Source organism: Armigeres subalbatus, chromosome 3 (genome assembly GCF_024139115.2).
Source record: "Armigeres subalbatus isolate Guangzhou_Male chromosome 3, GZ_Asu_2, whole genome shotgun sequence".
Lineage (NCBI taxonomy): Eukaryota > Metazoa > Arthropoda > Insecta > Diptera > Culicidae > Armigeres > Armigeres subalbatus.
This window is the reverse complement of record NC_085141.1, coordinates 345,907,794-345,935,641: the sequence shown is the minus strand read 5'-3', so window position 1 is coordinate 345,935,641 and position 27,848 is coordinate 345,907,794. Positions and strand designations below refer to the sequence as shown.

The 27,848-nt window shown below is 39.7% G+C and overlaps 2 protein-coding genes across 2 annotated transcripts in view; one reads left to right on the top strand and one right to left on the bottom strand.

Moving 5' to 3' along the window:
- Positions 1-27,848, bottom strand: part of LOC134225952 (exostosin-1-like) — a 601,093-nt gene that overhangs the window by 230,060 nt on the left and 343,185 nt on the right.
- Positions 4,245-4,968, top strand: LOC134222604 (uncharacterized). The gene is made up of 2 exons (XM_062701761.1): positions 4,245-4,338; positions 4,391-4,968. The coding sequence occupies exons 1-2, from the start codon at positions 4,299-4,301 to the stop codon at positions 4,849-4,851; spliced, it is 501 nt and encodes a 166-aa protein (XP_062557745.1). The 5' UTR covers positions 4,245-4,298; the 3' UTR covers positions 4,852-4,968.

Below are 27,848 nucleotides of genomic sequence, written 5' to 3'. Positions count from 1 at the left end.
CCTCCCGGAAGACTTTCTGTAGGAGAACTTTCTAAGCAAATGCTGGAGGAAGTTCTGAAGGAATTCCTGGATGAATTTCCAGATGAATTTTTGGACGAATTCCCGGGGGAATTCTTGGGGGAACTTCCGGACGAATTTCCGGAAGATTTCCTGAAAGAACTTCCGGAGGAATTCCTGAAGGAACTTCCGGAGGAAGTTCTAAAGGAATTCCTGGATGAACTTCCGGATGAACTCCAGTGTGAAGTTTCGAAGGAACTTCCGGAGGAGTTCCTGAACGAAGTTCCGAAGGAAGTTCTGAAGAAATTCCTGGATGAGCTTGCGGAGGAACTTTTGGAATAACTTCCAGGGGAATTGTTGGGGAAACTTCTGGAGAAATTTCGGAAGCATTCCCGGAAGAACTTCGGAAGGACTTCCTGGATGAACTTCCGGAGGAACGGAGAAAGTTCCGGAGCAAGTTTCGAAGGATTTCCTGGATGAACTCCTGAATGAACTTTTGGAGGAACTTCTGGAGGAACTTCCGGAGGAATTCTTGGGGGAACTCCCGGAGGAAGTTCCGGAAGAATTCCTGCAAGAACTTCCGGATGAATTCCTGGAGGAACTTTCAGTGAAATTCCTGGAGGAACTTCCGGAGGAATTTCTGGAGGAACTTCTGAAAGGCTTCCTGTAGGACCTCCCAAAGGACTTTCTGTAGGACCTTCCGACGAAATTCCTGAAGGACCATCCAGAGGATTTTCTGAAGGAACTTTCGAAGGAATTGCTGGATGAAGTTCCGGAGGATGTTCTGGATTATTTTTTGGAGGAATTCTTGGAGAAATTTCCGGAAGAATTCCTGAAGGAATTTCCGGTGGAACTTCCGAAGGAATTCCTGGAGGAACTTCCGGAGAAACTTCCGTAGGAATTCCTGGAAGAATTTCCGGAGGAACTCCTGGAGGAGCTTCCAAATCTTCCGGAAGAATTTGTGGAAGAAGCTCCGCAGGAAGTTCTGAAGGAATTACTGGATGAACTTCCGGAAGAATTTTTGGAGAAGCTTCCGGAAGAATTCTTGGGGGAACTTCCGGAGGAATTTCCGGTAGAATTCCTGGAAGAACTTCCGAAGGAACTCCTGGAGGAACTTCTGGAGGAGCTTCCGGAGGAATTCCTGGAAGTTTTTCCGGATTAATTACTGGAGGAACTTCCGGAAGAATTCTTGTAGGACCTTCCGACGAAATTCCTGGAAGACCATCCGGAGGAATTCTTTGAGGAGTTTTTGGAGGAGATTCCGAAGGTATTCCTGGTAGAATTCACGAAGGAGTTTGTGGAATAATATTGTAAAATTTCTGTTGCTTCTATCGCCAACGGCGTGACACCGCCACCGCTGGCTGAAAATGATCTATCACTCCACCGCCGTTAAATTCTCAATCGGCGCACAGGTCTACACTGTTGGAAAAATAAGTTCAGTATAATCGAAAATAACTCTTGTACTTTAAAAATAATCAATTATTAAATCCAATAACTTGAATACTTGGCTTCGATATGCTCAAAAATGTTGAAACTTCCAAATAAAATACAGTTGTAGATACGCTTTTTAATTAAAAAAAAAATTATCATACATGTTAATAGAAAAATTATATACCTTAGATTTTTGAACGAAACGCGCATTACAGGCTAGGCTTTCCAACGATGTATTAATATTCAAAATCGGTGGTTGCGAACCTAAAAAAAGTTTTCAATAATAAATGAATCATTTGTTTGAGAAACTGCATAAGTCCATTTTACACTATTTCGAGAAAACAACAAAACACTGTTTTTGAACAAATTTGCACAGAATCTTTCGATTTCTTCGATACAGATCAATAGTTTTTGGCAAAACTCAACACCCTGGGGCACTTTCAGTGCAAAAAATGTAAGCAGTACTCCACAATTGCTCTTCAAAGTACGTGGACATATGTAGTTTCTCAAACAAACGAAAAAAATTTCATATATTCCTGAACAAAAATTTTTTTTCGTATTTTTTGCCAGTATACGTATTTTTGGACGAGGATTCAGAATATATAAAAATCTCATTTTGGCCAAAAATGTTACATATGCAGTTTCTCAAACAAACGGTTCAAATCTAGTATAAAAATAAAAAAATTTAATATGGCTGGTCCATTTGAGGCCACACTTCCTTTTTCCAACGATATGCTGATATCTGAGATCGATTGAAATATGCTGGAGTTATTACTGTTTTGGTGAGTCAAGAATTGATAAAAATCGAGGTGTTCATAAAAGTTATTTCGTGTATAATTAAAGTGGGGTCTATCATTTTGAGGAATTTAATTCGGATCCTTCATATACTAGCCGAAAGCTTTTGAATGAACATAAATGTAGGCTTTTTCGAGAACCTCATGCAAATAGATTGCCCGATGGGTCTACGAGCCTTCTATAAAAAGTTCGTTTACGAAGTGAAATGATCCTTTCGGTACAGCTTATGTCTTATTTGTCTTATTTGTCTTATTTGTCTTATTTGTCTTATTTGTCTTATTTGTCTTATTTGTCTTATTTGTCTTATTTGTCTTATTTGTCTTATTTGTCTTGAGGTTTATGTTATTGACCAAAAACAAAAAACTTTGGAATAATCAAAGTACCCAGTAGAGTGGGGCGTCATGGTCATTTTTTCAAATAAATGGTTTTTCGAAGCCATTCTGGATCCTGAACAACTGTGCAGAATTTGAGACCGATTGGTTGCTTCCTCGCTTTCCGCATTGCGTTTGAAGTTTGTATGGAAATTAGTATGGGAGAACGTATATTTTACATTTCTACTACTAGAGGTTTCAGTTTATTGTAAACCAAGAGGCACATTGCGTTGAAGTATAACCCAAAGGATGCCGAAAAACTTTGCTGAGGAAGGCACGTTACTGGAACGTTCACGAAAAAAGTTATAACGCTTCGAAGATTGAATGTTCAAACTATATGCAAGAAATAGTTCATTCTGCCACCACTACCAAACTGCGAAGACCAATAATTTAATTGAGTGATATTTCAAAATAATTGATCTTATAGGGCTTTAGAGCTAATGGGAGCTATCTGGAATTATTTCACAAAGAAAAAAATCCGACGAGAAGGAAGATGGGTTTTGCCCTTCGATAACCATAGGTTGTCCGGTAGTTCTGGCAGAAACATTGATTTCTTGCATATGATTTAAACAATCAATTTTCGAAACGTAATAAAATTTTTTGTAGACCTTCCAGCTATGTACCTTCTTCGGAAAAGTCTTTCGGCATCTTCCAGACTATATGCTAACGTATTGAGTCACGTGATTGATGATAAATTGAAGCCGCTAATAGCAAAAATGTAAAAAGTACGTTTTCCCATACTAATCTCCATGTAAATTTGAAACGCGATGCGGCATGCGAGGTCGCAACCAATCGAGCCCATATTTTGCACAGTTGATTGGGGTCCCAAAACGATTCAGAAAAACCTTGATCTCACTTGACCCAGTCTTAAGACGATTTCGGGCAGTAGATAGTTAAGGGACGATGGCCCATTATGCCCTTCTTCGATGTTTTAGCCAACATGTCTAAAATATCGATTTTCTAACATGCAAAGATCTTCTTCACATTCAAAATCTGTGTCAGGAAATACGATGAAGCCAAATAACTTTTTCAAACTCGCTTCATGTTCATGCGAAGCTTCAATAGTTGTTCCAAGGGGGTACGCATAATGCTGAATTTTATTTTCAATGATGAAAACTTATTGTGATTTTAATTTTGCTTTTTTGCAATACGTAATTTAAAAAAAAACTTATCTAAAAACAACTAAATTGTGAAACTTGTTTTGGAGCTCTTGTTTCATATGAAAATCTTGCCAACACATTAATCTGGAAGTCCTAAATTGGTGGAATTACTGACAGTTGCTCACCTGCTAAAAATAGAACACAATCTTGCAAATTTCAACAACCAGTTCCTAATTCTAATTCAGCTGCTCTAAATGCGATTTGCTTGCTTAGTCTGGCATCCAAGGACGTCGAATAGCCATCCGTCTCTTGAGAACTTTTATGCAAACCAAGCAAACATAACCAATGTCGGGCAAGCCACGCCGAATAACTTCTTCCCAACGTTGAGGTGATCTCAACCGTACGCCAATATTTACTAATCTATCAACCAGTCCAAGATCCAAATGGACTACGGTGCACTGTACTTTAATGGATGAACCATTTGCGGAAATTTCACTATATATAGATCAGGTTGGTTGCAGTTGAAATCAGTTCAAGTTCGGGTGTCATCCTTTTCCATTACTCGTAGCTTCGGTCGATCGTTAGAACGTTTCCAAATAACAAAATGAAGTGCGTTTTCATTGCGATGTTCTGCTTTGCATCAGGTAAGAATTTGAAGTAGTTGATTCGGTGATTACTGATCATTCGGTGTTACAGCACTCGCCGATGTAAGTGAGCTGCTGCACCTGGCAGTTCCCCATCATCTGGAGGTGGAGCAACATCACCATCAGGACCCCGTTCCGGTAGACCATCAGGCCAGTACGGTGGAGCACCACTCGGAAGCCATCCACGTGGAAAAACATGTCACCTATGATTTCGGGCTGGCTAACGAAGGCGTCGAAATTGTGGAAGCCATCGAGGTGCTTCCGGTGGGTCACGTTGAGGTGAAGGATGTCCAGCTGACCGAAGAGCACAAAGATTATCAGGCACCGTACCACTACGAGAAGCCAAAGGTGCAGCTGGACTACGTCGTTCCGGTTGGATCGGAACAGGTTGCGGAAGTAGATGCCATCATCGTGAAGGAGCAGCCGATCATCAACAACTATCTGCCACCGTTGACTAACCAGGGCAATCTGGCCAAGCGACAGGTCAAGTACATCGTTCGGCGTCGTGTTTAGTTGGGATAACTTGAAACGGCGATTGACACGAGTAAACCACTGATTAAATGACATAGCGACAATTGACGGAAGCGATTACAGCGAAAATTTCGTTTTACTTTGTAGGAAAACATGAAATAAAATTCAAAACTCGCAACAAATTGTATAGCAACTTTTTTGGATAATAAATCAAAATTCGTTCTGTGATGAATGCCATTTCGTATAAACTTTTCAAACTTATAGTCTAGGTACGTACTCTTTATTAGTGAAAAAATAGAAATTTTCGTTTTAAAATCTCTCGCTCCTACATGTGAGCGATAGAAAAAATAATCCATTCGATTTCGGAGCAAGCGTAATCACTGCACTGAGGAAATTGGTCGTATGACAATTATAAGACTCTCTTCTGAAATTTCGCCAAAAGAATATGGATTGAATTTCGTACGATTCTCCATTGGAATTCATTACATAAGGCAATCTTATAAAATATTATAAGAGACTTAAAAATAATGTAACACGAATTTGAACTATGGACGATCGACGCTTCAAGAATCCATCTCTTATGATTTTCATTTCCATTCTTATGGGATATTCTCATAAGCTTTTCCTCACAAGTTGGACGATGTTTAGTACTTTGTCACTCACAGAAGAAATATTTCCATTCAAGTGGCTTTTTGTTTATATGAAAGTCATGTTGATTTGAACAAGATTATCAAGCTGTATATTCAAGCACATAAAGCGCAACTAGCGTTTTCTTCCTCGTCTGGGGAAGTTGAAACTTCATCGATACGTGAACGAGCGTGAACGAGCATTCTCTTCTCGTGAGAATGAGTGAAAATTACGATCATTGGGTTAGCTGAACACCTACTTAAGAAAGATGCAGAGAACTCTACGATTTGTCATAGGTTCAACGGATGCTTTTGGAATTTTTAGTGAGACAAGAACAACAGTAGGATCGTTTTGGTAGAAAACGATACAAAAATTATGAAGATTCACGTACAACGAGCCTGGGATTGAACGCTCGACCTCCTGCTTGTAATGAGGACCATGCTCTCTGAACTTTTAAATATTTTTACTCCAAAATATGTAGATTTACCGACTTGCTGTGCGTATTTATGAACCATGTTTGCTATGGAATTTGACGGTGCATGCAATCTTAAAATTTGGGGAGATTTGATCGTCTTTCTATGATATCTACTAAATAAATATATATTTTCTTGCATTTTTAGACAAATTTTTATATGGATGCCTAATGAAGGATAAAGTCTCCCCAAATTGAGGCAACAACTCCTTCTTTTTCTCCTTCGTTGGCATTACATCCCTCACTAGAACAGAGCCGCCTCGCAGCTTAGTGTTCATTAAGCACTTCCTGAGTTATTAACTGCGAGGTTTCTAAGCCAAGCTACCATTTCTGCATTCGTATATCATGAGGCTAACACGATGATACTTTTATGCCCAGGAAAGTCGAGGCAATTTCCAAACCGAAAAGTGACTAGACCGGCACCGGGAATCGAACCCAGCCACCCTCAGCATGGTCTTGCTTTGTAGTTGCGCGTCTTACCGCACCGCACTGGAGCTGTTACAATTGTATTATAATCTTGTTTTGCCTTCCTACTTGGGGATAGTATTCACTTTACAGAAAGGGTTAGTCGCATGCCTCTACTCGATTACCTCGCTAATAATCAGTTTCAATGGGTTAACTAGCGGCATGCCGAAGATTGTTCACTCCACGGCACTACTATCACCAAGCATTGCTCGATAACGAACATGGTGCTTAACTTTTGATCTAGGCGAAACTGAATTTACCGCAAACCCGATATTCGTAAATATAGTGATATGCGATTCGAAAAGCGTTGCACTGACGCGATTCGAAATCTGGATTGACTATCTAATAATCGTTTATAGGATACGCACAGAGCCCGTTTGGTAATATACACGAATTATCTGAAAGATGGGTGATCAGAAAGATATGAAATTGGTACTTAACTGTTATACGATCCGACTGTTCGGCTAGGCTGTACAAAATTAACTACTAGTTTAATAGAAATTAAATAGCAATAAAGTGTCGAGGCTAAACACATTAAACTTCCAAATAATTGTGAATGACGGCACTTTCAAATCTCACATATCCTGAGATATGTAACAAAACTGGTTGACTTTCTAATATCACAGATCCGAGGATATATAACCAAACTGGTGGTCTCACATTCACTATCACTACTCTGCGAATGAATTTCAAACTAAACAATTTCTCAACATATTGGTTTATAATCCCCAAACAACTTTGTAGAAGAACACAATTTTCTAAATCCCACAGATCCCGAAATATCGAACCAAACTGATCTCTCATATACACTAGCGCCACCTTTCCGATGAATTCTAAACTAAACAGTTTCTTGTCATATTAGTTTCCAATTCCAACTTTGTAGAAGACGGCAACTTCCTAATTCCCACAAATCCCGAGATATCGAACCAAACTAATAACTCATATACACTAGCGCCGCCTTACGGCTGAATTCTGATCTAAACAGTTTCTCAACATATTGGTTTTCAATCCTCGAAAAACTTTGTAGAAAACTGAAACTTTCTGATTCCCGTTCTTTCCTTCTATCTGGTAGGATCATATACACTAGCACCGCTAATTCCAAATCATTTCCTTGACAGGGTCGCATGGGATCGTAGATGGAATAAGAATTTGTTTCACTACACCAGGATTTCTAAAAATGTTATAAGAAACACCGCGCCGTTTATTCAGAAAATTGACAGTTCACCGGTGTTCCGCTGGTTCCGGATCTTCCGGAGGTCCAGCAGAAGATTCATTGGATTTAAAAAATGTCGCACGCATGTTAGCAAAAACAATCGATGAAATTGGTACCGTATTTCTTTGTTTCGCGATGAGTTGAATATATGTTCAGTGATATGGAAAACGGAACAGGGGAACCCCCCTTTATTATAAATCTCGTTGATATAATTTTACTTGATTTCAATATAACGGATTTTCGGACTTTTGTACTTTTTACAACACGCGAGTTCTCGTGTTATGAAAGTGGAAGCGAGTTTCGGAAAGTTTTGATCATTTTTCCTCATTATCATTCGGCTCAATGACCATTCGGACCTAATAATCTTCAGCTTAGTGGCTAAATAAAAGCTTTCGCCAATTTTTCACAGTGTCATTCTCATCCACATGTGTTCATCACAAAAGCGTAAATGATAACTAATGAATTTCATAATAATTGCGAATTCCAAAATAAAGGTCGAAGGGTCTAAAGGTCGAAACAAAAAATCTGGGTCAAAAGATCGAAGGGTCAATTGGTCGAAAGGCCAAAAGGTCGAAAGGATAAAAGGTCGAAGGGTTAAAAGTTCGAAGGGACAAAAGGCCGAAAGTAAAAACGTCGAAGAGCAAAAGGTCGAAAGTAAAAAGTCAAAGGACAAAAGGTCGAAAGGTCAAAAGGTCGAAGGGACGAAAGGCCGAAAGTAAAAACGTCGAAGAACAAAAGGTCGAAAGTAAAAAGTCGAAGGACAAAAGGTCGAAAGACAGAAGGTCGAAAAACAAAACATAGAAATTGCGGTTGTCGGACAAAAGGTCGAAGGTCAAAAAGTCGAAGGCTAAAAACTCGAAGATCAAAAACTCGAAGGTCAAAAGGTCGAAGGTCGAAAAAATTAGGTAAAACGTCGAGTGTTAATCAACCGTTCTTTTGCACATCTATGTAAAGGTAAAACATAAAACTTGATAATATTTCATTGTTGGATTTTTCCTTCTTTTAATCAAAGGCTTGTCTTTCGAGTTTCGCACATTTGTATTTATTTGTGTTTAACCTTATTTTCATTGTTGTTTTTTTCCTTCTTTTATTCATGATCTTTTTTTTCGAGTTTCGCATTTTTATACCGCATATGAAATACCAATAGTTCTTCACTCATTTTCATCAGAATGATCTGTTGAAATTTATCATTTTAGCTTAACATACCATCTTCTAATGTCTATGTGCTCAAAAGATGACGAATTTTTGTTCACAAAATTTATGTTTTAAGTTACAATAAACGAATATAATAACTTTATTTTTATTATTAGAAACCGTTACGTTACGCTGTAAAGTAGGGAGGGATATGGAATTGCCAAAATTTGCGTTAAGGAAGATCCATTAATTACGTAACGCAAAAAATGGGCATTTTTAACTCACCTCCCACCTACATATGTCACACTATTTGTAAGAAACATTTAAAAATTATGTATGAATCATAACACTTCGCTCAACCCCCCCTCTCCCCTTGTGAAGTCAAATAGTACCCCTTTAACGCCCAAGACCGCCTTAAGACGGAATACTTATTTTTTTAAATTTTTAATTGTTCAGATTCCACAATTGATTTTTTCAACATATTTTTCATTCAACCTTCTGTTTTTTCGACCCGCTTTTCCTTCGATCTTTTGTCATTTAAATTTTTTGACTTTCGACCTTTTGTTCTTTCAATTTTTTGAATTCCGACCTTTTGACCTTCGACCTTTTGTCCTTTCGGCATTTTATCCTTTCGACAGTGTTTTGACTCTCGACCTTTTATCCTTTCGTCCTTTTGTCCCTTCGACCTTTTATCCTTTCAACCTTTTGTCCTCTCGACATTTTGTCCTTTCGACCTTTTGTCCTCTCGACATTTGCCCTTTCGGCCTTTTGTCGTTTCAACCACTTATCCTTTCGACCTTTTGTCGTTTTAAACTTTTGTCCCTTCGACCTCTTGTCCTTTCGACCTTTTATCCTCTCGACATTTTGTCCTTTCGACCTTTTGTCCATTCGACCTTTTGTCCTTTCGACCTTTTGACTTTCGACCTTTTGGCACAGATTCCTTATTATTGGTGAAACTGAAAGCACAGAGAACAGACATTCAGGCTCGAACTAAATTTCTCGCAAAACATGTGTAAACAAACACACCGTACCTCAACGCCATCGACGTCGACATTGCAACTCACAATCTCATTTTGACAACACGATGGCGCTGGTATGCTCTTGCGTGCATAACGACACTAGCGCACAGTGGCATTTTTTGATGACGCTAGCGCTGATTGTGCACGGGATAACGGCGACATTCCAAAGTTATTCAAAATGAACAGTAAAAAGTTATCACAACATGGCGAGTGCAGCTTCAACGTCTGTTCTCTGTGCTGAAAGCTTCAAGCATAAATAAAAGTTATTTTTTATCAATTCATGGGCATTTTATTTTCTGCTTTTCCATTTCTAGCGGCTTTAACCCTATCAAGTTCACAGGGTCATGTATGACCCCAACAGAAAAATTGATGTATAAAATCGGATGATAGATGAAAGTGAAGACTATCTTCAATAAAATTGCTTAAATTAACTCCCCTACCAGGGAAAAATATCAGACATGGGTGTTCAAGGTCTTACGACAACCAAGAACGTCAGGAACACGGTGAGGTTAGGAAAAAGAAAACATTAGGTATATTGAAAACGAATTGCACTGTTTCAAAATAGGATTTTGATTCGAACGTATCCGCAGAGTTATCGTGATATATAATAAACTATTTTTAATCTTCCTTGTGTGGTATTGTAGATTTACAGTGTAGACTTGGGAGTGAGTAGTTTTAAATGAATGTGTAGTGCAGGATGGTGTCGTGCGTTGAGAGACGAAATAAACATGAAGAAGTTGAATAAACATAAATTGTTGTATGTATCCGGATATCACATTGGCGATCCTAGCCATGAAAAAGTGCGCTGAAAAAAACAGGCTTGGATGAAACAGTTTTGTTTGGTAACGGTAAATTGTTTTTCATTGCGCTGGAAACATTGCGACGAAATATTGTGAGATTGTGACGTGACAGTTGAGTTGATAGGAGCAGTGAATGCAACTATATGCCCTATTAGTGCTTTGGAAATCCACGGTTAAGTAAAACAACTTAAAAAGAGATCTAAGTTAAATGGGTTAGAGTTTAAAGTAAATAATAAAATATCATTTGAGATTCTCACGTCTGAATGTGTGAGTGGCGAAAAAAGGAAAACAAACACTCTCTGATGGTGCAACTCATCGAAGTTTGAGTTAAAATAGGTTAATTCCCGTATATTTATTAACTGTTCTTCAATAATAATAACATATATTTACTCATGACGAATCGAACATTTGTGTGCGTGTCCCAAACGTCACTCATCTAAATGCATTTAACCATTTCACCTTTTAGCATTGTTGATTCCGTTGAGGAGTTGTATTCTATGAATGAATAATGGATGATTGTTGTTCGTGTAAAGAAAGTTTAGGTTTGAAGTGCAACACTTAAAAAAGTCCTAATAAAGAATAAGCGTTTCCACGAAGAATTTTATACGATTCGTTTTGATTTGGTTTAAATATTGCACACGTATTTCAGTATATCAATAAATGTATGTTGACATGATGAAAGATCGTTTGGGCTAGAACGAAATTTATTTTTGAAATCAATGTTTTTGAAAAACCATGACTTATAAACAGTACGTAATAAAGAAAAATGTTTTTCAGAAGAAATGATAGTAAATCAATAGATATTTGTAGAATAAAGACACAGAAAAGAAAAGTAGTTGAGTAGTCATAGTAGTGAAATTAGTCAAGTCTGAACATCGTTTCTTTCTTCAAAAATTAAAAGATTTGAAAACTAAAGATGATGTGAACCTTTTTTTATGTTTACGATAATTGAATTGATAATTAGAGCTCAGCCCACCATTGCAATTAAATAAGTTTCTTCCAAAACATAATAGATGCGTCGGGTATAGCCCAAGGCCATCTGGAGTAGTTGAATAATTGAAGTTGATGCGTCGGGTATAGCCCAAGGCCATCTGGAGTGGTGGAATAGTTGGAATAGATGCGTCGGGTAAAGCCCAAGGTCATCTGCTGTTGTTATATAGTTTGAATAGAAGAGCCAAGTGAAGCCGTAGTTCATTTTTATAGAATAGATGAGAAAGCAAAGTAAGACAAACAAATTCTTGCCCAGAGGGAGTAAGAACAAATCAAGCTTACCTAATATGTATTTGTCAGGCCACCCCGAGTAGAAGGTCATATCAAAGTTATATTAGCATATATTATCATGTTATACTAAATTTCTATAATGTTTATAACGGATCAATCGCCGCGAAATGGCTGGTGAGGATTCTAATCAATTTGTTTTCGGCGAAAAATGACAAAACAAAACTTTGCCAGACTGTCCGGGCGTGTCGGTCGATTTACTGGCCTTCGACCATTTTCTGCGGACAAATTTTCCGGTCACTTATTTTCCAATCAGTTACCGCTCAACTTCCGAGCAAAGCGCACGCGTTTCCTCTCGTTTCGCTAGTTTACGGGAGTCGATGATAATTTGTTTTCGTTCACGTTTATCTGGTCGTTCTATAAACTACTCGACGCGATACGTCGCGACTTTTCGCCACCGTAATGCAACGGCGCGAAAATACTTTCCGCATTGATTATGCGAAGATTCCAAAAAAGCCCTCTTACGAGGAACTGCATTATTTCATTAGTGAAGTGCTCGGTATGAAACGCGAAGAAGTCATACGCCTGCAGTGCAGCAGATACCTCGGGTGTGCGTTTGTTAAAGCTAACAGCCTCGCGGTTGCCGAACGCATCGTTCAAGAACACGACGGGAAACACGAAATGGAGGTAGACAAGAAAAGATACACGCTACGACTGTGGATGGAAGACGGAGGAGTCGACGTAAAATTGCATGATCTGTCGGAAGACGACCAAGATGAGTCGATAACCAATTTCCTAAAAGAATATGGCGATATCCTGTCCATCCGCGAGGTACTGTGGGATTCCAAGTACCATTTCGGCGCAATCCCAACCGGAGTGCGTGTAGCGCGTATGGTGGTTAAAAAAACATCCCATCAACCGTCACAATAGACTCAGAAACCACATGTGTCTCTTACAATGGACAGCAACAGACGTGTAGGCACTGTAACGAGCTGATTCATAATGGGATCTCTTGCATACAGAACAAAAAACTTCTATTGCAGAAACTACAAGCTGACAAAGGTTCTTATGTCAATGTAGTGAAACAGTCCACCACCACAAAGGAGAGTGCCGAAGAAACAACTGATAAACCGCGCCACACAACAACAAAGCCCACAGCTCCGTCAGCTTCACCAGCCGCTCCAAGTTCCTCAACATCCACCGTCCAGCCCAACGAAATAATGCCACCACCGCCGTCCACCTCTTTGGCAGTCCCACCATTGCAAGCCGAATCTGACTTCCCTGTTCTGTGGTCACATCACACAGCTACCAAAGAACAGACTCAGCGTCACACAGATGATACTGACAACTCTAACACATCCACCAACAGCAGACGACTACGAAACCGGCATGTACCCAAGAAGATGCGCACCAACGAGGGCAACTCGAACGATGATAATTAAACACGAAATGGACTGGACCAGTTACAACATAGCAACTATCAATATCAACACCATCACAAACGACACCAAACTCAACGCCCTACGTAGCTTCATTCGCGCGCACGAACTGGACATCATATTCCTGCAAGAAGTGGAGAACGACCAACTCAACATCCCTGGGTTTAACGTAATCTGCAACGTCGACCATGCCAGAAGAGGAACAGCGATTGCCATAAAGCAGCACATAAGATTCTCACACGCCGAGAAAAGTCTCGACAGCCGCCTGATCACCATAAGAGTAAACAACACCACGTTGTGCAACTGCTACACGCACACAGCGGCACTAATTACCGAGCAGAAAGAGAGCAGCTCTTCAACCAAAACATTACATACTATCTTCGGCATAACAACCCACACACCACACCAGTTGCCGGAGATTTTAATTGTGTGATTCAGCGGTGTGATGCAACCGGCAACAACCACAGCCCAACACTTCTACGAACAGTACAACAACTACATCTAATCGATGCGTGGGAAAAACTCCGCCGTGACAACGAAGGCTACCCACACATCACTCAGAATTCGTCTTCCCGCCTCGATCGCATCTCCGTCTGTAACAGCTTGCACGACCAACTGCGAGATACAGCAACGCACGTGTGCTGCTTCTCAGACCACAAAGCTGTCACACTAAGAGTTTGTCTACCAAACCTGGGGAGAGAAACAGGCAGGGCTTTTGGACACTTCGACCGCACTTGCTCACAAACTAAAAACATTAAGGAATTCCGAACACAATGGCAGTACTGGACGCAACAGAAACAGCACTACCCATCGTGGATGGCGTAATGGCTTTCCTATGTGAAGCCCAAAATCCAATAATTTTCCGCTGGAAATCTAAAATAGTTAACGATGGCTTTAGGCGAGAGTTCCAAAGACTTTACGCTGAACTCCGCCGGGCATACGACAACTATTTTCAAGATCCCTCTATGCTTCCCATCATCAACCACTTAAAAGGGAAAATGTTAGCCTTACAGCGCGAATACTCGCAAACATTCTTCCGTATCAACGAAACCTACGTCGCAGGCGAAGCGATATCTATCTTTCAGCTGGGAGAACGCAAAAAGAAAAAAAACCACGATCACACACCTACGGGGAGAAGAAGAAGAAGCCTACAACACATCCGAAGCGATAGAAGATAACAAAGTTTCTGTATAACTAAGCAACGTGAAGTAAACTTGGATTTAACCATATTTAAAACATTGCCCCACACTGTTTAATCCGATGACATCAACTCCACCGCCAATCTTCTTCGGAACAGCGCGGCACGTGGCCGGAATATTTCCGCAAAACTCAGAATCCAAATATTGGTCTGTTTGCGATCCATCATCCGATGTAACTCATCAACGAAGTTTCGCCCGATAATGAAAATGTTGAGCGCCTCTCCTCGATAAGTGAAAAATCCGTGGAAACGTCGAAATATGCAAAAATGTTGCTGGTTTCTCGCCGCCGCCGCCGCCGTGGCACAGTCCCTTGGCACTCTCATCCCTCGAGGGCAATCAAACGAATTAATCGAGCGAACGAACGAGCGAACGTTTTTCGATAAATATGAATTTTGCCCCGCGTCATTATATAGAACTACCCACCGACATCCGGCGACCAAACCAGCCACCGCACCCGCTTGACGTTCGCAGAGTGAGCTCATCAGCCACCGAAATGGGGTTGAAAGGAAAAATTTCTATTGGGAAGAAAAAAAAAGTGCGCTCCCAAATCTGGCAAAATGAGACGATCGACTGGATGGCTCTGGCCCTGATGGCACTCCTGCGATACATAATGGAAAAATCGAGTACAAGTGCAGAATCAATTGAGTTTATTTCCTTCGGTTTCGCTTCGCGTTGCTGCTCCGTTCTCCAGCGAAAGAACGAACGCGCGGGGAGGTTCTTGAAGTTCCAACTTTGCTAAAGCGTGGTAGTTCTGCCATGCTGGTTGACGACCAGCACGGCGACGTACGGTGGGTTATTCTGAAAGAAACTCGGTGAAAAAACCGGGACGCACCATTTAATGTAAAGTAGGGAGAAAACATTTCGTCAAAACGCATTGATACCAAATGCCATAACAAGATGAAGTCTCACTGCTTATGAACGTTGTATCTTTATTCCTCAAAGGTCGCGACCGGTCCTGGGCAATCCATAATTAGAATTAAGAAGACCATTCAGACTATTCACAAGGTGTTCATAGATCATTTGTACGATCATGATTTGATCCGTAGATCTCCATAATATCTATAGCGGCATTAAAACAAGGGAACGATGTTTTTGCCACTACGATCTTGTTCATCTCCCATAGTACAGTGAGCAAGCCGTGGAAATCAAACATAATACTTTTCAAAATTTAAAATTCAATCTACGAATCAAATATTCCATTTAAATTACTGAGCGACTTGTCTCCGTCTTGTCTCGAATGGAAAATGAAACCTAATGTCAGTCGGCTGAAGCATGTAACAGAAGGGTCACAAGCGGAAAATGGGATCCAACAAGCAGGGTTGGTGCACTGTGTTTGCTTAACGTCTAATGATGATGATCTTGATTGGAAATTGCACTTTTCTGGGTCGGTTGTAAGGAATAGTGATTGGAGTTTTGCTTGTTTTGTTTTTCTGTACAGATACTTGTTTCACAAAACTGAACCAAAAGGAGCTCCGTTCACAATTCAACTATATTTAAAATTCAGAAGCAATATTATTGCTGCAGACCCCCCTCCAGTAAGTATCAAGTCCTTTTCCGAAAAGAGTTATAGATATTTATCTAATGAGAAAACTCAAATAAACTTCACCCATGGGCTTGGCTTCATTAACTTCTATCAGACCACAGCACCGGGTGGTTCCCGTGTGTGGTGGCTCCATGCAGAAACTTTTTTCCTCTAGTAGATATCATTTACTTGACTGTATAGCAAAATCTCAACCTCCCTACGGAATTTCACCCTCGAACCTGGTTATGTGTACGGGTGATTCTTCGATAGTTAAATGTACCCCGCTGAGCATCGTATAGCGACACCAGCCAGCGTCGACGTTTGTTCCGGATACCTTGGCAATAAGGACGACGACGTCGATAAACCAAACAGGGAAACCTCCTACTTGGTATGCCGCTTCTGATGATACATAAATATGAACGCTGACCGGCTTTTTTCCACCAAGTGGGCTGGCAGGTATTTATCTCGTGTTAAATTTAGATTTATTTTACCATAACTGACCTACGGGAAGTGACTCCTGGACAATTTTATTGCGTTCAATCTTTCAAGTTTAATGGGATTTTTTGTTTTTTCTTCATACAAGAATATGCATTTTGGTTTCTGAACGATTTGGAGCTTCACATAGCGTCTTTTGGAGTCAATCTCACAAATCAACATACCGAATTGTGAATTACAGGAAGAATAAAATGTTTACTGATAGTATCATTTTTTTATTCACTCAAGTTATGGCCGGAGTGGCTTTTGCAGTTCTTAAAAGTCGCCTCCCCGTCAGATCAACGATTTCCGACAACGAAGATTTTAGTCAAGTGAGCCTGTAGTTAGATATGATTTGAGAATTACGATACCGGCCGTAAGAGACGTGTCAGCCACGAATGAAAGTCTATTTAACAAAGACAAAACATGTCCTGGAGAAGGTGCGAAATAATAACCGAACCGTCGACGATGAATACATAAGAATCATTCAGCAGATCTCGAGAATTAAATGCCGAAAAAAATCCTTTCCAGTTATAAACTACCGACTACCAAGAGCTGAAAGCCTCTTTAATAAAGAAGAAAAAAATAGTATCTAAGGATCTGTTGGGAAGGGTTTTGATAGCTGCTGAAAATATTTTGAAGGCCTTTGTACGTAGATCTTACAAGCCGAACTTCAGAACATTTCGCGCATTTTAGAATGTCATAATGAGGCAGGCAAAAAAAAATTTCCAATAATTCATTAGATTTCTTTGTACTGGACAGGATTGATTTGATACAAGCATTGCGCGGTGGTAGGTCATTTGGCATAACGCCGTTTGGCATAAGGTCATTTGGTATAAAGGTCGTTTGGCATAATGTCGTTTGGCATAATGTCGTTTGGCATAACGGCCGTTTGGCATAATGGCCGTTTGGCATAATGGTCATTTGGCATAATAGTTGAGTAATCATCAATTTCGAAACTTATGCATAATATGATCAATTATTTATAATGATTGTCGCTTTAACATTATAAAAAAGATGTTTTAAATTGATTTTTTCGAATTAAAGTTCAGATTCTATCAAATCACTGCTTCAAGGTTCTTTGGTAGACTTTTTATTATCCGCCTATTTCACTTAATTTTTTTTACCTCTGGGTCGGCAGCAAGATCGTCGTTGACTAAAACAAACTACAAAATACGGAAAATCAAATAGCAAAATTGTAAGTGCTCAAGAACAAAAACATTTTTACACAAAAAAGGCAATGAAAAGCAAATGAAGTTATTTCTGCATGACATATATTCATCTCTTTAAAAGTATACTTTGTCGTTCATAACTCTAAAAAGTATATGCTTCTTTTTTCAAAGGATGCATTTTTCTGGCATATGCCAAAGAAGATACGATTCCTTTTTTTCTCAAATATGTATTCTGTTCGAGAGTAACCCACCCACTCTGGCTACGGCATTGGTTAAAAGAGAAGGTAGATAGAAGGATTGCTCTCTGGAATTACATACTCCATATTTTAGAGGGTAATACGAAGCTTCACGATAAGCCGAAGATGGCTTAATCCCATAATAGGACTACATGAGATTTATCGAGAAGGTCTGACCAGTAGGCTCTCGGTTAGAAGCTAGAATAGGTCAAAGAGCTCTACGATGATTTTATGTTTTGTGTAACTATGTAAATAAGTGTAATAAATTATGTATTAAGTGTTAAATGTGAATAAATGTGCATTTAACTAAATGTGGAGATTGTATTTATGTGAAATAGACAAATAAACTCAAAATTTATGACCCGATCCCCGAACACATTACGATGGCCTTTGTACAACAGTTCGGCAGTGTAAAATCCAATTTTCTATGTTGGGAAGGGTCCGGTAATCCAACATATTCATTCAGAAAATGCATTCGCCCGACAGAAGTTAAGATAGGAAATGGTGGCTCTACCCCTGTACCCCAAAGGCCAGTGCCCCGAATGGGACAGTACCCTGAAAGCCATTACCCTGATAGTCCATTAGCTCGACTACATTTCGGATATGAAGTTTTCTATTACTATTCTTAACACCCATAGATACCGATGAATCGTAAAATGATAATCTTTGAAAAGAATTTGATTAAAATAAAAGTATATAGAGGAACTATTCCAATCTCCATCTCACTGTACATATATCCATCTCATCGCTAAACAAAGAAATACGGCACCAAATTCGTCGCTTCTTTTTGTCAACATGCGTGCTCACTGCTGATAAAAATCACAAAAATAATAAACAAAGCAAATTCCTTTCCATTGCTCTGTTTTTGATGGGACGGAAATAGGAGCTATGAGATAAAGTGGCGAAGCGTTCCTTTATTACTTAGAGAAACGCAATAAAGCTTCTGTTTAATAAACATTTTTGACTTAAATTATCATTCTACGCCATTATTATCTGGAAAAGTTCTATATTACGAAATGGTGTAAGTTAGGAGATAACACCTTCTTCATATTAATGGTAACGGTAACGGTTTATGGCAAACATAGGAGGTAATGCCTTCTTAAAATGAACGCATTTGCCCAGTATAAGGCAAACATATGAGATATTGCCTTCTTTAGATGAATGAATTTGTCCAGTATAAGGCAAACAGAGGAGGTAATGCCTTTTTCAAATGAACGCATTTGCCCGGTTTGAGGCGAACACAGGTGATAATGCCTTCTTTAGATGAACGCTTTTGTCGGTTTAATGCGAATAGAGATGATAATGCCTTGTTTAGATGAATGCATTTGCCCGATATGAGGCGAACATAGTTGATAATGTCTTCTTTTAATGAACGCATTTGCCCGATTTTAGGCAAACACAGGAGATGATGCCTTCTTTTAATGAACGCATTTGCTCGGTTTAAAGCGAACAGAGCTGAAAATGCTTGCTATTAAAAAACGCGTTTGCCCGGTATGAGGCGAACACAAGAGATAACACCTCCTTTAAATGCCTGTTCCTTGCATGGGAGGAACAAGCATATTTGACGAACAGAAGAGATTTTCTCATTCTAGGGTCTTGTCGTCATGCCCTTCTTGTCACAGTAAGGTTTATCGCCGGCAAATTTCAGAAGCAGCTTTTTCTACCCCTTTATTCTGTTTAAATACATGTTCGCGAGCCGTCTCAAGCCCAGTCGACGTGGGCTGAAACTTCCTCCAGCTCCCTGCATTGAGCATAAGAACGAAATTCGCACCTCAGCTTAAACAGTCTTCAAAGGTAGCACATGATATGTAAGGGTATTTTTTTGACCGAGAACTATTCGTTCTATACTGTTTTCAAACAATTCGGGTTTGATGCAACGAATCGCGAGTCCAACATGGTTAACCTTGTAAAAGGATCGAAAAATAAGTAAGGATCAACGATAAAAATTCTCGTAAAAATTGTGTAATTTACTCAACTGGAGTCGCCCTGCTATTGAATAAGTCGTAAAACAAGTAATAATCATTCACATGAATTATAAATAAATTTCTATTAATTAAATATTTTTCACTGAAATAAACTATAAACGTAAAATCAGGACTACTGGGGGTACTGGCTCATTCGGGGTAGTGTCCCACTCGGGGTGATGGCATTCGGGGTAGGCACTCATTCGAGGTATGGGCGTTCGGGGTAGTGGCCTTTGAGGTAATGGCATTATGGGTAGTGGATATATGGATACATAGAGTCGAAATGGTTCCTTCTTTCAATTCAGGAATTTGCTTGGGAAGATATTTCCCTTCTTTCAAAAGGTTCATTTGCCCGGCAGACGGCAAGAGACGATATGATTTTCAGGTATTTGCTCGGCTTAATGAAAAGGAAATAATGATCCCTTCTTTTAAAGGATGCGTTTGCCCAGCAGAAGCCTCCTTCTGCCAGAATATGACCAGAATGGCAGAATATGACTCCTTCTTTCAATTTAAGCATTTGGTTTGCTCGGTTCAATACAAGGAGAGATATGATCCTTTCTTAGGGTGATTATACAATCAAGCCAAGTGGTGAATTTCAAATTCACCACACGGTTTTTACTCCTATTATCAAAAGTTCAAATCCAGCGCAATAATTTTCGTACAATGCTGAAATTAAAGTCGATTGTTTAGCATAAGTAAGCAAATGATCTACGGATGTTTCATCCCTATGGGCGTATGTGGTTCTCGCAATTCGTGCTCTTGAAAAATCACTAGAAAAAGCACGTGGTTTCCAAGATGGCCGATTTGTGGCTTTGTTGTATAACCACCTTAGAAACCGTTTGCTCCTAAAAGGGAGAAATGGGCAAGTTTTCTGGCTTGCCCTTACATGAAAAAAAAACCAATGTCAATTTAATTTAATGCTGATCTATCTTGCGTCAACATTTCAAATGGTCCCGTTTCGACAGGAAGCTTCTTTATTCTTAATTTGTCACGCCGTACAATTCCGTTCCCAATTATCATGCATTTCCCCATATGAAGGAAACCACGTAACTGAAGGGCTCAACAAATCTTACTTATCCATTACACAGCTCAAATAACAATTATGCCAAATGACCTTATGCCAAACGGCCATTATGCCAAACGACTTTATGCCAAGCGACATTATGCCAAACGGCATTATGCCAAATGACTTTATGCCAAACGGGGTACAATCGCATTGCGCTTCTACTTGTATATCTGACGACCTAAACTCAAGAACGTTTCGGATGGCCTTCAGTGTATTGAAATGCAGAAAGATCGGTATAACGTTTCTTGGCAGGTATCCAAGGATCTGTTGGGAAGGGTTTTGATAGCTGCCAAAAACATTTTCGAACTTCAGAACATTTCGCGCATTTTAGAATGTCATTATGGGGCACGCAGACAAATTTCCCTTGAGTCATTCGATATCTTTGAACTGAGTAGTTTACTGAGAACGGCCTTTTAAGGGTAATTGATTGCCATGCATATTATGTATAATACAATGTCTTGGAACACAAAATTATACAATTATGCCAATTAAACTTTGCCAATTAGTTTTTATTGAAATTGTAATACATCCGCCATTACGCATTTTCATTCGAGATACTCTCTGGGGTCAGCGAAGGTACCCCACGGGGTACAAGCATCCCAAGTGGAAAACAGCTTTCATGGAGGATTAACCGATTAAATACGGATTTTTTTTCACCGTATTTCCACGTGAATTGAGGACATACTGCTTCAAAAATGGATGCAAACCATGAAAAGGTTCAAATTTTTTTTTATATCTTCTAGGGCTTCCAAACTTTCCTTGAGTTTAGATCTTGATGATCTTCATAAACAACAAAGCGCTTTACGGAACCTCAATCCTAATTTGAAGTTGGCATTGCTTCTTGAGACATAAATAAACTCTTTTTTTTCTAAAATTACAGTGTTAATAGAACATCAACGGTACTCCAAACTATTCTTAAGTTCAGGCTCTGAAGATCTACAAGACTAACAGAGTGATTCAAAGGTAATTGAGATTGTTAGTTAGTTAGAGAAACCCCATAGGACATCTTCTTGAATTAAGATATTGTAGGTCTTCGAGGCCAACAGAGTGATTCATAGGTTCTCGAGCTTGTGTGTTCGAAGCAGAAATCTCATGGGACATCATTGCACCAATATAAACAATCTGTACTCAAGAACAGCTTGGAGTGGCGTAGATATTCAATGAATTCTGTAATGTGTTTAGAATGTTGTAATCAAGTCCCGAGGTGCTATTTCATCTCATAAAAATAGGGGGACATCGAAGATCTTCATGTTGATCGATTTGATTTTTTTTTGTCTTTATTTTAGAGATTTTTAGCTCTCGGTTGGCTTACCTCTTTAATTTGAATATTAAGATCTGAACTCTTGGACTGTTTTGAGTGTCATAGATTTTGAAATAGATCTGTTATACCGCTGACCATGCGCAGGATTTTATCATAACGCATTTCAGATTCGAATATTTAAACATAATATGGTAAAGCATGGTGTTTATTCCTTCAGAGGTTCCCAAACTGTGGGTCGCGTCTTCCAGGGGGGTCGTGGGCTGTTCAGTGGTGGGTCGCGAAAGACAAATCTTAATTCATAATTTTGTTACTATTTTGTCCCACAAATCTAATCCATATTTTAAATTAGGATCTAAGATATGATTGGATGATTAAAGAACAACAAACCTGACGAGGTCAACAGCTTTTTTTTGTTATAAGATATTTGGGCAAGTAGAAAGAAGTCCTATACAATCCAAATCTAAGCCCCAAACTCAATCCAAAACCAATCCTAATCCAATTCGAATCCAATCTAAATCAAATCCAAATCTATTTAAAATCCAATCCAAATCTAATTCAAATCCAATCCTAATCAAAACGAAATTCAATTCAAATCCAATCTGAATAAATTTCAAATCCAATCCAAATCCAACCCAAATTCAATTCAAATCACATCCAAATCCAATCCATATCCTGTTAAAAAAAATGACGAAATTTGGACAAATACAATGATGGGGTAAAAAGCAATTTATTATGATTTGTCCAATCTAACCCGAACTCATTTTTATCTAATTTCACAAAATCAATACATTTGGTACCTGGTGGGTCGCAAGCAATATGGGATTCTGCTAGGTCGCATATCCAAAAGTTTGGGAACCTCTGCCTTAGAACATCAAAATCACAACTCGAGGACAGTTTGGATGCTCCAGATCGTTTGGCTGAATGGATTATATGACCGCAAATGAATTTTGGCCGAAAGGGATAAACGACCGGAAATGTCATTCGACTTAACTGGTCTTTCGACCGAACAGGTCATTTGGCCGAGATGATCGTTTGGAAGAATGACCCATTTGATCAAAAATATTATTTGGCCAAACAGGTCATTTGAATGATTTGAACAGGTCATAGCTGTAAATGTCGTTTGTCGAACGGGGCATATGGACAAAAATGTTGTTATGCCGAAGAAATGAAACGACTGAGAAAAACATTCGACCAATCAAATCTCTTGACAGATTAGACCATTAGGAAATGTTGTTTGGTCGAAAACATAATTCACTTTTTTTTACTTCTTACTTTTCACAGTGAGAAGTGAGAAATTGAAAGTAAATTGCCCTTAAGCTGCGCGGGATTCTCGGAGCAGCTGTCAAAGATTGGGAAAAGCTGATGCAGCGAGTTGAGCTAATCGATCGTGAACTAGGCTCGGAAGTACAGAAGGTCCGGCGCACAGGAAACGGTGAAATGATGTTCGTTTTCAAAGAAGGCTCGACAATCAAGTGCTCTCGCTACAAAGAGCTCACTGAAGAAGTCTTGGGTAGTGAAGTGAAGGTGAGAGCATTGAGTTCGGAAGTACTTGTCCAATGTAAAGACTTGGACGAAGTCACAACAGAGGACGATCTGGTTACAGCCCTAAGAGAGCAATGCGATCTGGGAGACATTGATTTGACGGTTCGGTTAAGGAGGGGTCCTATGGGGACGCAAATAGCGACGATGAAGCTTCCAGTAGAAGCAGCGAACAAAGCACTGGCCATCGGTAAAATCAAAGTTGGCTGGTCGGTTTGCCCGCTGAGTATTCATCAGCAACCGACAGTGTGCTTCAGATGCTTCGAATTCGGTCATCTGTCATGGAATTGTAAGGGACCAGATCGAAGTAGCTTGTGCAGGAGGTGTGGAGAGTCTGATCACATTGCGCGAGACTGTAAGAAGCCAGCAAAATGCCTTATTTGTGCGAGTGAGGATAGCAATGATCATGTTACAGGAGGCCCGAAATGTCCGGCTTTTAATCAAGCGTCGGCTGCGAAATCGAGGTGGAGGTAACACAAATAAACCTCAACCACTGTGAGGTGGCACAACAACTGTTGTGGCAATCAGTAACGGAGACGAAGTGTGATGTAGCTATTATCGCAGAGCCGTATCGTATCCCCCCTGGAAACGGTAATTGGATCGCCGATAGTACCAAAACAGCAGCAATATGGACGACAGGAAAATACCCTGTCCAAGAAATTGTGTCTCATTCAAATGAAGGTTTCGTTATAGTCAAAATAAAAGACGTCTTTATATGCAGTTGCTACGCACCTCCTAGATGGACGATAGAGCAGTTTAACCAGATGTTGGACAAGCTAACAAACGATATAACTGATCAGAGACCTGTTGTCATAGCCGGCGACTTTAATACCTGGGCGGTTGAATGGGGTAGTCGTTCCACCAATCCACGGGGGCGTAGCCTACTGGAGGCTCTGGCAAGGCTCAACGTAGAAATCGCTAATGAAGGTTCAACTAGTACTTTTCGCAGGGACGGTCGAGAATCAGTCATTGACGTTACTTTTTGCAGCTCAGGGTTGACAGCCGGCATGAACTGGAGAGTGTGTGAAGGGTTCACTTACAAGGACCACCAAGCAGTCAGGTATACTATAGGCCCACACATCGTAAACCGGCAACGTGGAAGAGGTCCACAAGAGCGAAGGTGGCAGACAAAATTGTTCAGCAAAGAACTCCTTGTCGAAGCACTCCAAAGGGAAAATCCGGCCTTGATTCTTAGTCCACAGGATCTAACGGATATGATGGTACGCGCATGCGATACCACAATGCCACGGAAAGTTGAGCAGAAGCATAGACGTCGACCAGTGTACTGGTGGACTGAAACTATTGGTACTCTCCGTGCTAAATGCCTTAAGGCAAGGAGAAGAATGCAAAGAGCAAGAAACGTTGCCGTTAGAGAAGAGCGTAAAATAATTTTCAGAGCCGCTAAAGCCGCTTTGAAGAAAGAAATATACTTGCGCAAAAAAGAGTGCTTCAAGGAGCTTTGCCAAGAAGCAAATGCAGATCCATGGGGAGGTGCATATAAAGTCGCTATGGCAAGAGTTAGAGGTCCAGCACTGCCTTCCGAAATGTGTCCGAAAAAACTGGAAGCTATCGTCGAGGGGTTATTCCCGCAACACGACCCAACTGTCTGGCCTCCAACGCCAGACTACCAAGAAGATGAAGTAAGGATATCGATTACTTAACGAGGAGCTTTTGGCGGTTGCCCAAACGTTGAAGACCAGAACAAAAGGCGTTCCAGGGGGAGACAATGCGGATGACGAATGAAGGGTTTAGTGGGTAGTGGAATCGAGTATCACAAGACAACGTAAAGATTACAACGCAAAAGGCTATGGTGTACTCCCCAGAGTTTATTTCACGTTTTTTTTCTCTGGTCCGACCCCCGCACTCCATCAAAACCGGTAATTGAGATCCACAGAGCCTAACTCCCAATTGGCGGATTACCGCAGGGATAGGTGAAAGTTTCCAGCGTTTTTGCTAGGAAGTGTCAAAACTCTATGGAAAAAAAACACACACACACACACACACACATCACCTCAATTCGTCGAGCTGAGTCGATTGGTATATAACACTATGGGTATCCGGGCCTTCTATAAAAAGTTTGTTTTTGGAGCGATCATATAGCCTTTACATATTACGCGATTTTCGGAGGTAAATGGCGCAAATCGGCCAATTCCCATAATTTCCGGTGAATGAAAGTAGCACCATAGGATTTTGCCGTTGGGAAAGGTATTTTTCTGACGCAGCAAGTGGCTGCAAAAATAGGCACCTTTTTGGGTCAGTTTTTTCCCACTGCAGATTGCCTTACGAGTAAATACTACCCTCTCGGGAGAACGATTGGTTACCACATCAAGAATATCCTCTCAGAGGGATATTTGTTCACCCCATGAAGGATGTCCTCTTGGAACGATAATTAACTTTATCAAAGATTCCCTCAAATGAGAAGTGGGAAATAGGAAGGGAGCAACGAGACATCTGATTTCTCTCTCCTCATTCCTCACTTCTCACTGTGAAATGTGACTAGTGTGAAATGATGAGTGAAAAGTGAGAAATGAGGAATGAGAAGTGAGACGTCCTTTTTAATCTATTCTCATCCATTGGTTCCCTGTGCAATTGCGACTGTTCTGGTTAATCACGGAGTAGCAACTACGAAATGCACGATCATTAAGCGCATTTTACACCTCCCGTGAACGTGAACGTGAACAAACTGTTTTTCGATAATAACTTCTTGATACATACTCAAATCGTGAGGGAATCATGTTCAAATGAAAGGCAGATGCTACATTTAGTAGTGAGATGCATAAAAACATTAAAAATATCAATAATATCAGATTTATGAGCATTCCACGGTCATGCCTGTGAAATCATCGTGAAATCGTATCTGCGGTGAACTCACCGCAAGTGTAAACGCGACGGTGAATATGAACGTGGAGCTGTGGTGAATTCAAAAATACAAGGAGAAGAGATTGATTTTGATTGTGAGTTCACATCGACCGAGAGTGTTTACTGTTTTCGTTGAATCGGTTTCGGGTGGGTTCCTGCTTTTGTGTGTCGCTGTCGCCCTCGTATCGGTTTGGTCGGAAGGAAACTAACTCAGTAGTTTCTCATAAATGAATTGTGTTTCTTTTTTATTATTTGTTAATATTATTTTTTCTTTTTAAATATGTTTTATTTTAATACTTAAATCATTCGTATATTTAATCGAAAAAATTATATCGGTGTTGAACTTAATCTAGAATTAAAAAGAAACACCTAAATAAAGATTTAAAATAAAAATAAATAGAAAAATTTATATTTCCATAGATAGTTTACTTCATTCATAAACAAAAATCATTATTTTTCTTTTTCTAGTTCCTTTACTCAATGTTCCATAAACATTTCCACAGTGATTATTTGATGTTTCTATTTTTGTGCCCGTCAATTGCATGGATATGTGTCTTATGTGGCAAGTACAAAGATACGCTATGTCCAGTGAGTTAAGAATGCCCGAAGATCCAAAAAAAATCCTTAAGGCCGCAACGAAAATCGAGAATACTCCGCCTTTGCTGACAAGGCTAACTTGAAACCATTATATTTATTATTTTATTTATTATTTTTTTATTTCATGATTTATATTAAATGTAATAGTTAATTTATATTTTATTAAATTATATTAATTTATACGGGTCTCCAGTTAGCCTTGCGAGCAAAGGCGTAGGATTCCCAACCCGAATAGCGAGTTCGATTCTCGGTCCGACCTAGAATGTTTGCGGGTTGGAAACATTATCGGCTCCCTTCCAGTGTGTAGTGTATCCATTTTACTTGCCACACAAGATACATACTTATGCGATTGACAGAAATGCCAATAGAACACTAAGTTAAAGGTAAGCCAAGTTTCAGTGGAATATAGAGCCAATGCACACTGCGAAAACCCGATTTCGAACTTTTTTTTAACTTTCTTTACGAGCAATTTATAGAAGAAATCAAGGGCTTATTCGAAAGGGAATTTTCCAAGAAAATTCAGTGAGTGCTGTTTCATTGAACGTGGAACACTTCTGTATGTAGATATTGTGCATGTTTTGCCCCAATGTTCCATATATCACGAGTTTTCATATTTTTTGTCATTTTATCTTTAGGAAATTGCTCTAAAATTGTGTTCATCTCTTCACTGTGGATCCATAGAGGGGCACTAAATATGGTAAAAGTTAGAAATTTATGGAATTTAGGGGTCAAATAGGCATCAAAGTGCATTTTATGCGAACTT

Coding starts and splice junctions, on each gene's coding strand:
- LOC134222604 (XM_062701761.1), top strand. CDS start 4,299: ATGAAGTGCGTTTTCATTGCGATGTTCTGCTTTGCATCAG. Junction 4,339..4,390: donor GATGTTCTGCTTTGCATCAG/GTAAGAATTTGA, acceptor TCGGTGTTACAG/CACTCGCCGATGTAAGTGAG.